Source organism: Mustela nivalis (assembly GCF_964662115.1).
Source record: "Mustela nivalis genome assembly, chromosome: 20".
NCBI lineage: Eukaryota > Metazoa > Chordata > Mammalia > Carnivora > Mustelidae > Mustela > Mustela nivalis.
In genome coordinates, this window is record NC_139039.1 from 38,592,734 (window position 1) to 38,608,988 (window position 16,255).

The following is a 16,255-nucleotide window of genomic DNA, read 5'->3' on the forward strand; positions in this document are numbered from 1 at the left end:
AATAAAATTGAAAAAAATTTTTAAATTGACAATCACAAGTCATGTCCTCAAGGAGAGGGATAATTTGATGGGAGAAGCATCTTCTTCCTGCTAGACATACTTCATGGGAATCTTGATATTATGAATCAAGATACTTTGAAAAAGGCATTTAAATATATATACATTAATATAATTTACACATTTTAAATCACAATTAATTAAAGCGTTTTACAAACTGTCTAATCTGGATCTGTTCAGCCATTTGCATAGTTTTACATCTTGTCTTAGTATTAGTTAATACCCATCGGATATTTCCAGTTTTGATTTTTATCTGCAAGGTTTTGACTAAAGTTTTATGTATTTATTAATATCCGTGGCTTGTGTCCCCTGAGATTTGAAAGGATGTACTTTGACAAAATTGGAGTTAAAATGATATTCAACCGGGGAAACCCCCTCTTCTGAAAGCATTTCTCTGAGGCACTGGGGATCCTGCTTGAATCGACTGAGCTCCACGCTCGTTCCAGCTTTAAAGCTTCAGTTCTTCGGGAAATTAATTGGTCATGATGCTGATGGGATGGGTAGTTGGGATTTATGGGGCTTATTGCTTATTTGTACATACCCTGTCCGTCACCATGTCTTTGTTGTCATTATCCCATTAAAAGCCTATCTCTGTTTCAGAAAACCAGCCATATTTTACATTTAGCCTCTCATCACTTTTCTGTTATCTTCTGCCATCTGCAAGCCATTCAGGCTTGTCTAACTCATTCTGTGCTCTCACAGAATTCCAAGTAAGTAACCTTTCTGGAATAAATAAGGGACTTTGACAGGATCTTTAAAAAGACCCAGAGTGTTTTGATCTGACTTGGATGGGTACGTCCAATTTCTTTTATTTCCTTTTATTACGATTCTATGGAAGAAAACACAGAAAAGGGGAAATAGAAGTAGAACTTTTTTGTAAGGCTTATGCTGTGTTTTAGAGCGCTTTGTTATTGTAGAATAGTGAAGTAAGAGCCACACTACGGCAGATGGCTTCTGATAAAAGCAGCGATGCCCACTTACCTCGATGAGGGTGTTTTCATGTGACACAGCAAAGACCATTGTGCTTGGGGGTAAGCAGGACACATCTAAGTGATGATGACAGGAAAAACATTGCACAAGTAATATTCTGCACTGGGAATGGAGGTCTCTTTGGGAAATAAGTTTCAGAGACTGATTAAGAGAACACTGCTTACTGATTGAGAACTCTGCCCTAGCACATAGTATAGACTATGAAACCATGGGACTGGGGATAAAAGTAGTCTGTAAGGGATACATTCCCAGATTCCAGATGGATGCCTGAAACCATGGACGGTTTGGGACCCCATAGGCACTAAATATACACAGATATGATAAAGCTTAATTTTATTAATTCAGGCACAGTGACAGACTAACAACAATTACTACTAATAAAATAGACCAATTATAACAATATTATCTAATGAAAGCTATGTGAATGTTGTCTCTCTCTCTCCTTCAAAATAACTTATTGTCCTGTACTCACCCTTTCTCTTCTGGTGATAATGTGAGATGATAAAGTGCCTACCTGACGAGAGGAACTGAGGGGAATGGACAGGAGTTGTGACATAGCTTTAGGATTTAGGTCACCTGCTTTTGGACCATGGTTGACCCCAGGTAACTGAAACCACAAAAAGTGAAAATGTGGATAAGGGGGCATGTTCTAGAGCTATCAGATTGATAGGACATAGGTTTATAACTTGTTAGCATGCACACACATACACACAGAACAGTGGTAATACACAAATAACATGAAGTTCACCATATGAAATATCTTCTTTGTATATGATCTTGTGGCTTTGAGCGCATTCACATTGTTGCTCACCTGTCACCGCCATCCCTCTCCAGAAACATCGCAGCTTCCCTACTGAAACGCTATGCATGTTAAATGATAATTCCAGAGGCCTTTCTCCCTATGCCTTGAGAAACCAGCGTTCTACATCCTGGCTCTAGGAATCCGGCCACTATTCCCCTTAACCTCTGCCTGTCCCTACAAGAAAGTGAGTCTCTTGTAGGCGGCAGATGGTGGCATCCTGGTTTGTTGTTGTTTATCCATTTTGCCAAACTATGTCTTTAACTGAGGAGTAGATTAGCCTGCTAGAGCGACAGATCACAAATTGAGGGACTTAACCAACAGAAACTTATTTCCTCAGAATTCTGGAGGCAGGAAGTTAAGATCCAGCTGTTGGCAGCGTGTTTCACGTGATGGCTTTCTCCTTGACTTGTCGATGGTTTTCTTTTCCGTGAGTCTTCATATGGTCTTCCCTCTGTGTATCTGTGTCTAATTCTCCATTTATAAGGACATCCCTTTTATTGGGATACACACACTCTAATGACTTGTTCTAACTTAGTCACCTCCTCAAAAACCCTATCACCAATGCACGTTCTGAGGAATGGGGGTTAGGGATTCAACATATGAATGCTAAGAGGTAACAATTCAAACCACACATATCATTGATTGCATTTACATTTAAAGAAAGTACAGGGGTGCCTGGGTGGCTCAGTGGGTTAAGTCGCTGCCTTCGGCTCGGGTCATGATCTCAAGGTCCTGGGATCGAGTCCCGCATCGGGCTCTTTGCTCAGCGGGGAGCGTGCTTCCTCCTCTCTCTCTCTCTCTGCCTGCCTCTCTGTCTACTTGTGATCTCTCTCTGTCAAATAAATAAATAAAATCTTTAAAAAATAATAAAGAAAGTACGGATTGGAAGGCACTTATTTTTACCACGTTTATTTGTTTCCTGTTTGCCTTACAGCAGTTTTTTTTTTTATAAATTAACTTATTTATTTTCAGAAAAACACTATTCATTATTTTTTCACCACACCCAGTGCTCCATGCAATCTGTGCCCTCCATAATACCCACCACCCGGTACCCCAACCTCCCACCCACACCCCTTCAAACCCCTGATTGTTTTTCGGAGCAGGTTTGTCTGTCATTTCTTCCATTATCATCTTCCTTTGTGTCCAGTTAATTTTCCTTCTGACCTATTAGGATTCCTTTCTCATTTCCTTTTTTGCATATTCGATAGATATCCTCTTTGTGGTTGCTGTGAGGATTACACATAAGATCCTAAAGTTACAACAGTCTATCTTAAACTGATACCAACTTAACTTCCGTCACAAAGTTCTATTCCTTCACTGTTCCCTCACCACTTCATGCTCCTGATGAACAAATCACATCTCTGTATGCTGTATACCTATCAATGCATTTTTAATATTTTTATGCATTTATTTTTTAAATCATGTAGAGAATTTTTTACATGGAGTTGTGAATCAAAATGACAAAATAGTGGATTTTTAAAATATTTCTCTCTATATTTACCTTTACAAGAGAACTTCGTGTTTTCATATTGTTTTCAGTTATTGCCCAGTGTCCTTTCATTTCAATTTGATGGACTCCCTTTAACATTTCTTATAGGGCAGACCTATAAGAAATGAATTCGTTTTGCTTTTTTAGTTTTTTTGTTTGTTTGTTTTTGTTTATTTGTCTTTTGTTGTTGTTGCTGGTGGCGGTGGTGGTGGTGGTGGTGGTGGTGTTTGTTGTCTGGTAGTGTCTTAATATTTCCTTCAGCAGGGCGCCTGGGTGGCTCAGTTGGTTAATATTTCCTTCATTCTTTGAGAAAGTTTTGCTGGATATAGAATTCTCTGTAAATAGCTTTTTTTTTTTTTCTTTTCTTTCAGCACTAAAATATTTCCCCTCACTGCCTTCTGTCCTACCACTTTTCTGCTGAGAAAACTGCTGGGTTGGGAGGGGTCTCTTGGTGATGAGATATTTTTCTTTTTCTTCTTTCAAGATTCTTTCCTTGTCTTTATCTCTTTACAGTTTGATTATGTGTCCCACTGTGAGCCATTTTGAGTTTGTCCTACTTGGAATCTGTGTAGCTCCTAGCATTTGTATATTTATGTCTTTCCTCAAATTTTTTCAAAATTCATACTTAAGAGAGTTGTTTTAAAGTCTTTGTCTAGTAAGTCTGATGCATGTGATTCTTCAGGGACTATTTCTAAAGATTAATTTTATTCATTTGAATTGCACACATTTTTCAATTTTTTGAATGCCTTGTGATCTTTGTGAAAAACTGCTTTGGGAAGAAACAGCTACCTTTCCCAGTTTTGCAGAATATTGTGGAAGACTTTAAAAATTAATGATCCACTGAACCTTCAGGCTAGCCTAGCATGAAGACTAAAGGTCTTCTTAGTTTTTGTCTAGGTATGTGTCCTATCTGGGTCTGTGTGTGTGCTTTTCCAGTCCCCCATTCAGATGCTTCAAAATATCTTACTTCCCCAAAAAGCCTCACTCCAGCTTCTCAGGATCTTAGCTATTCTGTTACATTCTTCTGCCTGTAATTTCTTGACCCCAGGTGCCTGCAAAGCTGTGGTCCCTGAGCACTTTCTCCATGTAGCAGCCACCATGCCTTCCATGGCTTCTGGCTGCTATTCCCCATATGAGCTCCACGACAGGCAAAGGGGGAAAAAAGTCTTTCATGTACCCCACAGACCAGAATATTTCAAATAATTTTCTCTTTGCTTCTTCATCCTCAGTGAGGGAACCCAGGAACAAATAAACAAAAACAAATGAGTGCCATGTCAGGGAAGGTATGGGGTAAGAGTGAGTTAAACTTTCATGAACTCTTCTGCTATTATGAATTTGGCTTCTTCACTGGATGTTCCCTTGGTGGCTCTCAGCCTCTGACTGGTATCCAGAGCTCCTAAAAAGTTACTTTATTCCTTCTGTAGTTTTTATTTGGTGTTTCCATGGCAGAAAGAGAGCCTGGAGCTTTCTGTTCCACAGTATTACTGATGTCACTGCCCTATGTGCTGGGTTATTTTTAAATGATCATGAGAAGAGCAAATGTGTGGGAAAGAAAGTTTGAGAGTTGAATCCATTTCTCACACCATACTGTTAAATGATTTTTAGATGATATAAAAATCTCAAGTAAAAGCTGTAAGGAATATAGATGGACTAATTTGGAATAACGAAGTGCTTCCTAAGAATGCATTTATTTACTGTGTTCTAGAAAGACTTGTAGTTAACGTGGGATTATGTCCACATCCCAGGTTCATCCTAACTGAGACTGAACTTTGATATAATTATCATCACTTTTTTTATGCATAGTTTTAATAAAATGCTTAAAGATTTCAATATTTATCCAGGTATCTGTATTTCTTTCTTATTGAATCATACAAAATATATGTGGGGAAGTTTTATATATATATACACACACACACACACACACATACACACACACATACATATATGATAGTATTATTTATATATTACATGTATTATGGACATATAAATACAGCTATTACCTTTATATACATATGCAGATAATTAAATCATCTATTCAAATGGGCTTAAGCTATAGGAAATACGAATTATCCAACAGGATGTTGAGATAGGATAATTTTGGAATTGGTAAATATTCTGTCTTGACTATGACATCAAGGGTCCTGATTCTTGCTGTAGATCTTTTATCCCATCCATATTATTGTTCCCATCTTTGGCCCATAGCAAAATGGTACCAAACCTTCCACATTCAAAATCCAGACACAGTAAGATCCAAATAAAAACAGAGATGGTCTCTCTTGGCTCCCTGGAATGTCTTCCCAGGGGCATGGCTACAGACTTCCCCTCATGTTGCTCTGAATGGAATGGGTCACAGGCCCATGGCTGAGCAAATTTCTGTAAAGAATGAAGGACTTGCCTTGGTTGCATTAGACAGCTTACATAGGATTGGACGAGTGTTTGAGTGGCAGTTATCCTACCCAAAGAGCAAGCCAGTACTTTAAAATCATTGAAGTACCAGGACTGTACATCATTCCAATAGGAGGGAAGGCTCTTTCTTCCTGGAGCAGATTCAGGAAATAAAGCAGCATGTCTATAAAAGAGCAGTGTTTGGGTTTTTTGGCTCAGTGATAAACATGTTCAATGTTGAAAACAAAAAGGAGTTTTATTTAAGGTGCCTCTTGTATAGGTATGAACAGATAATTTGTTTCTTCACTTTATCCATGGATTGTGGATGAAGGCTTTCTTCTCTGTAAGCTTTGACACTTTCATGACTCTACTCCTTTTTCCCATCATGCTGTTGCTGTAACCTGTCTTAAAGTTGTCCATAATGAGCAAATGCATTTTTCAAAATTAAATTTTGCCCACTTCATAGAAAAACGTTCTAACTAAACCATGCTGGCATCCTTTCACTGGGTGAGAAGACTTTCTCTGACATAAGAATAAAGATTCATTTTAATATAGCTAAAGTGTCTTAATTCTCAATAAAGCACAGTTTTAAGTTATCAGAATTTAAGAATCAAGCCTGCTTAACATAAATTTATTCTCTGACGATTTCCTCAAGAGCTACACAAAATTACAAGAATGTTTCTCTCTATTCCAGTGAGTCAAGGAGGTGTTGCATTGGTTTCTGACATGTGTCCGGATCCTGGGATTCCAGAGAATGGTAGAAGAGCAGGTTCTGACTTCAGGTAGGTAATACATGGGTTATTTGAAAAGCCTGCTATTTTCAAATACATACATATATATAATTTCTATTTGTTATCCTTAACTGCTGTGTGCTTTTGAATTAAAGATACAACTTCTCCATTATTCAGCAGCTATATTCTCTGTAAAACTCTAAAGCATATTGTGTTGAAAACTTTCACATGTCGCAGTGGGGATGCTTTTCACTATTTGAATCAGCCCTAAACATGTATGATCAAAATTTGTCTCCAAAATGTTTTTCTCCTCTTTTTAATAATTACCTTCCCATATTCTAATGCATTTTGGTTGATGTTTTAAAAAATACATGGAGCAAAAATTTACCTATAGCCTCACAATGATCTCATTCAGGTTCTAGAATAACGACTATAAATGACATTCAATGCAATTTGTTTTTTCAGAAAATGTTATGATTCATTTTACTAAAAGGACTGTGATGAGGACTAGAGAGGACTCTCCAGTTGTGGCAGTATTAATGCAGTGCATTATGATTATCTTATTATTTGTGTAGATAATAACTACAGTATCATGTCTTCGGATTTTTGAATTCCTTTCCATTAGTTCAAGAAACATCTGCCGGCTCCCAAGGTGGGTACTCACACTGGGAGTGAGCTTCGACATAAGGAAGGAAGGCGCGAGGGAAGTGTTCTCATCTCCTAAAATCTCCCCATTTTTAAAAGGAAGACAGGTGTAGAGAGTTTGGGCTGATAAAGTGAGCTGACACTGAAAATGCAGTTAAAGGGGAGCCTGGGGGGCTCAGTCGGCCAAGCGTCTGCCTCTTGCTCTCACCTCAGCTCGGGATCTCAGGGTTGTGAGATCAAGCCCCCAAGACAGGCTCCAGGATCAGCATGAAGTCTACTTGAGGGTCTCTCTCCCTCTCCCCCTGCCCCTGCTGTTCATTCGGTCTCTGTCTCTCTCTCAGATAAATACATACATCTTAAAAAAAAAAAAAGTTATACCTGCAAAGAAGGTAGAAGTATAATTGTAGTAGCAATGGTTATTTTTTTAAAAACATGTTATTTAATATTAACTTTTCATTCTGTTAGTTTCAAGTGTACAATATAATGGTTCAGATATTTTACATGCGTGCGTGAGGGTGCGTGAGGTGAGCGGGACCTGACTCCCCGTTACTTCACTCCTCACCGCCCTCTCCCTCTGGTCACCGGGAGCTCTCTGTATTTAAGAACCTCGGTTTGTTGTTGTTGTTTGTCTCTTTTTTTCCTAAATTCCACATATTAGTGAAAAAGACAAGTAACAATAGTAATATTTAAAAGGCGAGAGAATAAAATTGTCTGTAGGCTGGCTGAATGAAGTTGGTATGGTTATATATATACACATATACGTGTGTGTAGGTATATATATAGTATTTTTCCATTAAAATGTAACAAAAAGCTTTTGATTTCCTAGCAGTGTCTGTCCAGTTTGAAGCAAATGGAAAGTTGTATTGTTTTCAGGTTAAAGATACAAAGTTTGATGTCGTTAAGGAGCTGGTGTTTTAGTTCAAGTTCCTTTGAAGCAGAGCTCGAGATGAGGAGGATTCTTTTTCAAGTGATTTTTTTTTCTTTTCTTTTCTTTTTAATGTACATTTTGGAGAAACAGAACGGAGGAAGCAGGATCGGGCCAGGGTGAAAAACGAGCAAAGATGCAAGCTGCTTTTAACTGGTGATGAGCCTCAGTCCCTGAACCCGGGAGCTTTAGGCCACAGATCCCCAACCAGCCGGCTCCACCTTTTATACCAACCCCCGCCCCCACCCCCGCCCCCGCCGGTCTGTCACTGGCTTCCTTCATTTGACTCAAGGAGGTTCTCCAGAGCCGGGCTTGGCTCCAGTAATTGTTAGCCCTCTCAGTGGGTGTGATGCGTCTCATGGCTGTGCTGCTCTAATGAAGGCAGAGGCTGACTTCACTATCACATAAAATATGTCAGTTGAAGGCATCCAGGAATTTTATCATTTGAAGATAAAATAAATGAAACGTACACATTTTTTTTTTAATTTGCACACTCTTGCTAGAATCCATCAAGTTTTGTTTTGTTTTGTTTTAATTAACGTATAATGTATTATTTGTTCCAGGGGTGCAGGTCTGTGAGTCATCAGTCCTACACAGTTCCCAGGGCTCGCCATAGCCCATGCCCTCCCCAGTGTTCCATTGAGGTTTTTATCCTAGGTCATCTTGTCTTATCTTAAAAACGACTACCTCCATTTTCCTCCCCCACGAAAAAGTGTCCCTATGCCTCCATAACCAGACACCTCCGTCCATTAGACTTTGCGGCAGTGAGTCCTCATGATTGTCCGCATGTGCACTTCCCCGTCTGACTCACTCTTCCCGGGTGCAGGAGTGGTGTCGCAGTCATCTTGCCTCTTGGTGACTAAAATAGAGCCTGCCGCCCAGGCACTCAGCGTCTACGACGCAAGTGCACTGTGTGGATGAGGGAGATTGCCCATGGGTACTCTGTCACCCCTGAAAATCTTCACGGGAATTTGGAAACGTCTTTGACCTATTTGGCAGACCTCCTTTTTAAAACATAGTCAGTGAAATGCTATCTGGCCGTGCCAAATTGTTCAAATTGCAGCCTATAGTAAAGAGAGTTAGAGAAGTGTCTTAATCTCCAGAAGACCATGGGGAGTTGAGAAACATCTGAGGCCAGTCTCCAGTGTCCATTTAGCATAAGGGCAGTAAAGAAATGTTTTATGAGCATCTTAGGTGACTATGCTGACATTTGTTCTAGCTTGTTCTTACCACAGCCTTATTTCCAAAGAAGAGGTTTAATTTCGGGATAAAATTAGCTCCTAAGGTTGTGTTGATGTGTGTTGGGGAAAGCCAAGGATGAAATGGAGTACCTTATCTCAGATGAGACATGCAGACTTCCAAATATTTCATTTTTCTGGGGAATCTCTATTATTGCTGACATGTCTCCCAAGTTCATGGCAATCAAATAATATAAGGGAAAGTGATTTGAAAGATTAAAACTTCCTGTAAGACTAAACACAGGGGCACCTGGGTGACTCAGTCAGTTAAGCATCTGCCTTCGGCTCAGGTCACGATCCCGGGGTCCTGGGATGAGCCCCACATTGGGCTCCCTGCTCCATGGGGAGCTTGCTTCTCCCTCTCCTTCTGCTCCTCCTCCTTCTCATGCTCTTACTCTCTCTCTCTCTCTCTCCCTCTCTCTCTGAAACGAATAAATAAAAAATATTTAAAAAACGAGTAAATACAAATGTAAATATTTTTGCTATCTTTGAGTGTATATGTGTGTGCATACATATGTGTGTCTCTACAGAACTGTGACAAATCAGTTCTACTAACTCCACACCTCAGAGGACTATCTCTCTAGATGATCCCAATAACTACAAATAAAGCATTTTTAAGAAGAGATTTTATTTATTTATTTGTCAGAGTGAGAGAGAGAGAGAGAGAGAATGAGCAGGGAGAGGGGCAGAGGGTGGGGCAGGTTCTGCACTGAGCAAAGAGCCTGACGTGGGATTCTGGAGTGACCCTGAGATCCTTGATCCCAGGACCCTGGGATGAGACTAGAGCTGAAGTCAGATGCTTAGCAGAGCCACGCAAGTGTACCAAAAAAGCCTGTTTTAGGTTTTTCTTTCCAATGTGAATATATTTTATTTCTTTCCCTTGCCTGAAGGATCTGGAAAAAACCCATATTATGAGATTGAATACAAGTGGGAGACATGAGACATTCCTGCTTTATTCCATTTTTGTAAGTTTTAATTATTATTAGTAATCTCTGTCCCCAGTGAGGGGCTCAAACTCATGAGGTGGAGATCAAGAGTCGCATGCTCTTCCCACTGAGCAGACGGGTACCTCATTCTTGCTTCATTCTTGATCTTTGGTTGAAAACATTCAGGTTCTCATCCTTAAGTGATATTAGTTGTAGGCTTTCATAGATTACTTTTATCAGGTTAAGAAAGTGCCCTTCTATTCTTAGTTTGTTGTAAGTTCTTACCAGAATTTGATAAAGATTTTGTCAAAGGTTTTTTCTAGTTCTGTTGAGATGATCTGTTCTGTTCAGTTGTTAATAAAATTAATTATATTAATGGATTTTCTTGCATTCTGGGATACATTAATTTGGTCATGATATATAAATATATATGTGTTTGTGTTCTCAGAGAGATAGAGGCCTCTAGCATATTCTTATATACACTTATATAGTATGTGTATATATGACTTATAATGTCTTGGTCTGGTTTTGCTATTAGAGTAATGCTGGTCTAATAAAATTAATTAAGGGATATTCTCTCATCTGTAATATCCTGAAAGATTTTGTGTAGAATTGATAATGTTTCTTTCTTAAATTTTTGGAAGATTTGTCAATGAAGTCATCTGGGATTGGAATTTTCTTATGAAAATTTTTAAATTACAACTTTTCTTCTACTTACAAGCTAATTCAGATTCTCCCTCTACTCGAGTATGTAGCTTTGACAGTTTGTCAATCTCAAGGAATTTTTCAACTTTTATCCAAAAATTGTCAGATTTATCATCATAATGTTATTAATAACTTTTCCTTATTGTCTTTGAAATCAGTAGTGATGGCACAGTCCTATTTCTGATGTTGGTGACTTGAATTTTCTATTTTACCTGATACATCTGACTAGTGATATATCATTGTTATTAATCTCCAAAAAACTGCATTTGGTGTCACCAGTTTTTCTATATCAGTGTTATTTATTTTGTACTCTGTTGATTTCTGCTCTTTTGTTATTTTCTTTTTTCTGATCACGATAGGATTGATTTGCCCTTCTTTTTCTTAAGACGGAAGCTGTGATTTAAGACTGCGTTCTGACGTGGGTTTTCTTTCACTCTAGAGTTCACTACGTCCCATAAGTACTATGTTTTCCGTTGCTTGCCATTCAGAATACTGCCTGTTTTCCCTTGTGATTACTTCAGTGACCCACAGTTTACATGACAGTGTTCCAACTATCTAGGGATTTACCAGGAACTGTGTGGTCAGAGAACATGCTTTTACGACTTGAGTCCTTTTCAACTGACTGAGAGTTGCTTTCTGCCCTATAATATGCTCTATTTTTACGAGCATTTCATGTAAACTGGAAATAATGTATATTCTGTCACGGTAGGTGAAATAGTCTGTAGATATCGATTAGGTCAAGTAGGACAGTGTCAAGCAGGTCTTTACTATCCTCACTGATTTCTGACCATTTGTTCTGTTATTGAGAGAGGTATATTGAAATCCTTTACTACGATTGTGGACTTGTCTATTTTTATTATAGTTTTATCAGCTTTTGCTTCATGCATTTTGAAGCTCTGTTATATACATGTTTAAAGTTGCTTGTATTTTTCAAAAAAATTATTTAAATTCTGGTTGATATATTGTATAGATTATATAGATAATATACATGTATATTGTATTCTATTAGGACTATATAGACAGCCACATGTTATACATACAGTGCCTTATGGGGTTCAGGAGTAGAATTCAGTGGTTCCTCACGCGTACAGCACCCAGTGCTCCTCATCACAAGTGCCTCCTTAGTACCCATCCCCCATCCAGCCCATCCCCCACCCACCTCTCTCTGTCAGCCCTCAGTTTGTTCTCTATTGTTAAGACTCTCTCCTCTCTTTTTTCTTTTCAGTATGAGTGACTTTTTTCCCCAACGTTCAGTGATTCATTAGTGACGTATAACACCCAGTGCACATCACAGCCCGCGCCCTCCTCAGAACCTTGTCTTCTTAAGGAACTCACACTTCTGATGATATGGGGTGTCCCTCTCTATCTTGGGTGATATATTTTCCCTCTGAAATCAACGTAGCCCTCTTGTATCATAGCCACTCCTACTTTTTTCTGATTTTTGTTAGTATGGTGACACTGTGAACGGATTCATCCGTCTGTTGCTACACTCAGTCTGGTACATTCTGTTGTTTGGGTTAAAATATTTTTAAAAATCCTGCCTCACATATGGTTGAAAAATAAAAGAACTTTATTTTATTTTTTCCAAGTTTTTATTGAAGTTCCATTTCACTAACATACAGGGTAATATTAGTTTCAGTATTAATTTAGTGTAGATTTGGTGATTCATCACTTACATAAATACCCAATGCTCATCACAAGTGCACTTCTTTTTTTTTTTTTTTTTTTTAAAGATTTTATTTATTTATTTGACAGCGAGAGATTACAAGTAGGCAGAGAGGCAGGCAGGCAGAGAGAGAGAGGAGGAAGCAGGCTCCCCGCTGAGCAGAGAGCCTGATGCGGGACTCGATCCCAGGACCCTGAGATCATGACCTGAGCTGAAGGCAGCGGCTTAACCCACTGAGCCACCCAGGCGCCCCCACAAGTGCACTTCTTAATGCCCATCACCTACGTAAGCCATCTCCCACCATCTCCCCTCCAGGAACCGTCAGTTTGTTCTCTGTGGTAGAAGCCTGTTTCTTGTATGTGCTACCGGGAGTTTGACAGCTTTATAAGCGTAAATATTTTTCCAGTAAGTTATATGGAGATATATAATATGTGATATTATAAAAATTGACAAATGATATTTTCTTAAATATTGGTTGAATTTAGAATATGAAATCATAAAAATAAATATTTTATACTTATTTGCCTTAAACACCTCAAAGCTTCCATCTTAAAATGTCAGACATGCACGATTTTGTACCATTATGCCTTTGTCATTTGACAAATAATTGATTGAGTTATGAGTGCTTCCAAATGTTGATACACTTCCCTACACAATATAAAAAACACTGTATGTCTTAATATCTCTATAGATCTCACTGGAAAAATATTTAAGCTTTGGGAAGGTGTCAAACTCATGGTGACACATACAAATTTTCAAAATTTCTAATTTTTATTAAAAAACTTGAATTTTATTATTGGCTACAATTTTGTCAGTTTTCTTGAATAAATCTCTCATTCAAAAAAAAGGGCTCATTCATTCAATTTTTAAAGAGCATGTCTGACAACTCAAATATTAACAATAATAGCTAATTAGTTATTTTTTCACATTAGAAGGTGTTCTGTGAAAATAAAGCAGTTAATTCAGCTCACAATCCAAACAGTTTCAATGCACTTTTTTCCCTGAGATCGTGTCAGACTTCAGGATACACCACAGATGAGTTTGCACTCAATGGCCAAGATTTATTAAAATTGAAAATTTTTTCTCCTTCCTCAAGACCTTTCTTAAGTGATTCTGGCTCTGTTCGTCCTCCTCCTCCCCCTCCTCTTCCTTCTCCTTCTTTTTCTTCTTCCTCTTCCTCTTCATGCCCTCCTCCTCCATCTCCACGCGAGAGCATGGTGCTGTTGCTTCCGTTCACGTTAGGTCACTATCATCTTTGCTCACCATTGCTTTTTCACCATCAGTGAAAATAGCAACACATGGGGAAAAGCACACATCTCTTAGTGTTATAAAAACAGTCTCATGTAAAAATATCATACCCTCTGAAGGGGTCTCATGACCCACTCCAGGGGTCTGTGGGCCACACCTTGAAATAAGGTGCATTAGATAGGAAAGTTGACTCTATACAGCATAAAAACATTGCTGAAGGCATAAGAAAAAAGGATATGTGGACAAAGAAACAGGCTATTTAGATATTTTCTATGTTTCTACTAAATTAAAACCCGGTGTCATCCCAGCTAGTAGTTTGGTACTATGTGTGATCCTGGGTATCCTTGATGTAGAGTCTTCAGTCATTGATTGACTGCCTCCCTCCAGTGGCAGTAGAATCCATGTGTGTTCATATGCAAAAAGATCACAACCATGTAAAAATGCCTTATGACCACGGAGAGGAATGACATGTCATGGCCCAGCATATGATAAGCTGACTATAAACGCTGGTGTTTTAAAAAGAGGGAGGATATTCTTGATTGTTTAAAGTCTTTTTGAGACTGTTTTTAATGAAAGGCAATTCAGTTCTTTCTAAATTCATGTAATCAAAACTAATGACTAACATATAATCCAAACTAATGACCAACATTGTCAAGAAGAGTGGATAGAATTCATTTGTAGTTAGCACTGTAATTATATGTAATTTGGGGCTGTTTCTGTTTTTAAAAATGTGCACTTTATTAGGTTGGTAAAATATTCCTCATCTGATTTTATTTATATTATTATTTTTGTTTCTATGGAAGTCTTTTTTCCCCCATAAGCAATCTAAATATTAATTCCAGTATTATCTATAAAGAATTCCAAATATTGAAGCCTAAAACTCAAAGGTTCCTTATTTGAATTCAAATCACTTTGGGGACAATTTTTGGACATTTTGTTCACCACTGACCACTCTCTAAAAGACAAAGTATATTCATTAGAATGGAATATTTATGAATAGATTGATAGGAAAATTCAGATACCATATGTAAGGGATGGAACTGGAGCACAGACGGAGAATTTATGGATGGATGGTGCCGTCTGTTAACTATCTATTTCCTATGGTAGTAAGTTAGGTAGGCACTATATAGGGACAGGTGGATATCATCACCCCAACTTTTGAAAACATAGCTATTGAAATTCAGAATGTTAACATGCCAAGATACTGTTTCTAGTCATAGTTAGAGCTGGGATCTGAAGCCAGATCTTCTTGACTCCAAAACCCCATTTGACCTCAAAGGATTGTTAATAAGGACAATTACAATGACTGAATGTTTTCACACCTGTCATGCAGAGCTACTGGATGGGGTGTCCAGTTTGTGGACACCCCCCAGTTCACCCCATGAGGAGTCCAGATGTGGTTCGAGCCTAACCTTGAGCTCAATGTTCCAACCGATGTGCCTAAGCATGGGGTTACTTTGTTCTAAGTGACAATTAAGAGCGAATGTCACCTTGTAATTTTGCACAAAGGATTTATATAGACTAGCAGCACCCGTGCTCACACTGCTGAGTATAGTAGGTTTTTTTATATAGTATATAAATAGTGTATATTATATAGAAATATTATATAGATAGCCACATGTTATGCGTTCTATGTATATTGTATAAACGTTGCATGTGATATATTTATATAAATATTACATTTTGTATTGTTGCTACATGTTATAGGTTCTTTATGTATATTATTTCTAAACTTAAGTTGTGTTCTTTTTTTTTTTTTAAGATTTTATTTATTCATCTGACAGAGATCACAAGCAGGCAGAGAGGCAGAGAGAGAGAGGGGGAAGCAGGCTCCCTGCTGAGCCCAGAGCCCGATGCGGGACTCGATCCCAGAACCCTGGGATCATGACCTGAGCTGAAGGCAGAGGCTTAACCCACTGAGGCACCCAGGCACCCCTTAAGTTGTGTTCTTTATAAAATTCTTTCTCACATTTAATACAGGCTGAAATTGAATTCAGGGACCTCTGGTTTCTGAAAAACGTGGGCTTCCATCCTCTTCCGTGAGCCTTCTTCCTTTTCTAACTTTTCTCCCATATGTGCACCTCTCACTACCCCACATGGCAGAACCACATTTAACAACAATCCTAAACTTGTAGGAACTCTTTGTTACCTATCCTAAAACTCCCTCCTCTCGGGAAACCCATTGCTACCCTTAGGGTTAAGGTTAGGGTTAGGGTTATGTGTTTCTGTTTCCAATTCTTAGTCATATTCTTTTTTTTTTTAATTTTTTTTTCAATTTATTTATTTTCAGAAAAACAGTATTCATTATTTTTTCACCACACCCAGTGCTCCATGCAATCCATGCTTGCTCTTTCTAATACCCACCACCTGGTACCCCAACCTCCCACCCCCCGCCACTTCAAACCCCTCAGATTGTTTTTCAGAGTCCATAGTCTCTCATGGTTCACC

At 38.5% G+C, this 16,255-nt stretch overlaps 1 protein-coding gene across 2 annotated transcripts in view; it reads left to right on the plus strand.

Annotated features, from left to right (window-relative positions):
- Positions 1 to 16,255, plus strand: part of CSMD1 (CUB and Sushi multiple domains 1) — a 1,903,837-nt gene that overhangs the window by 1,318,512 nt on the left and 569,070 nt on the right. For both annotated transcript variants that reach the window (XM_082715632.1, XM_082715633.1), the window contains exon 8: positions 6,418 to 6,505. In XM_082715632.1, the coding sequence (XP_082571758.1) occupies positions 6,418 to 6,505 (88 nt within the window). The remainder of the gene's footprint in view (positions 1 to 6,417; positions 6,506 to 16,255) is intronic.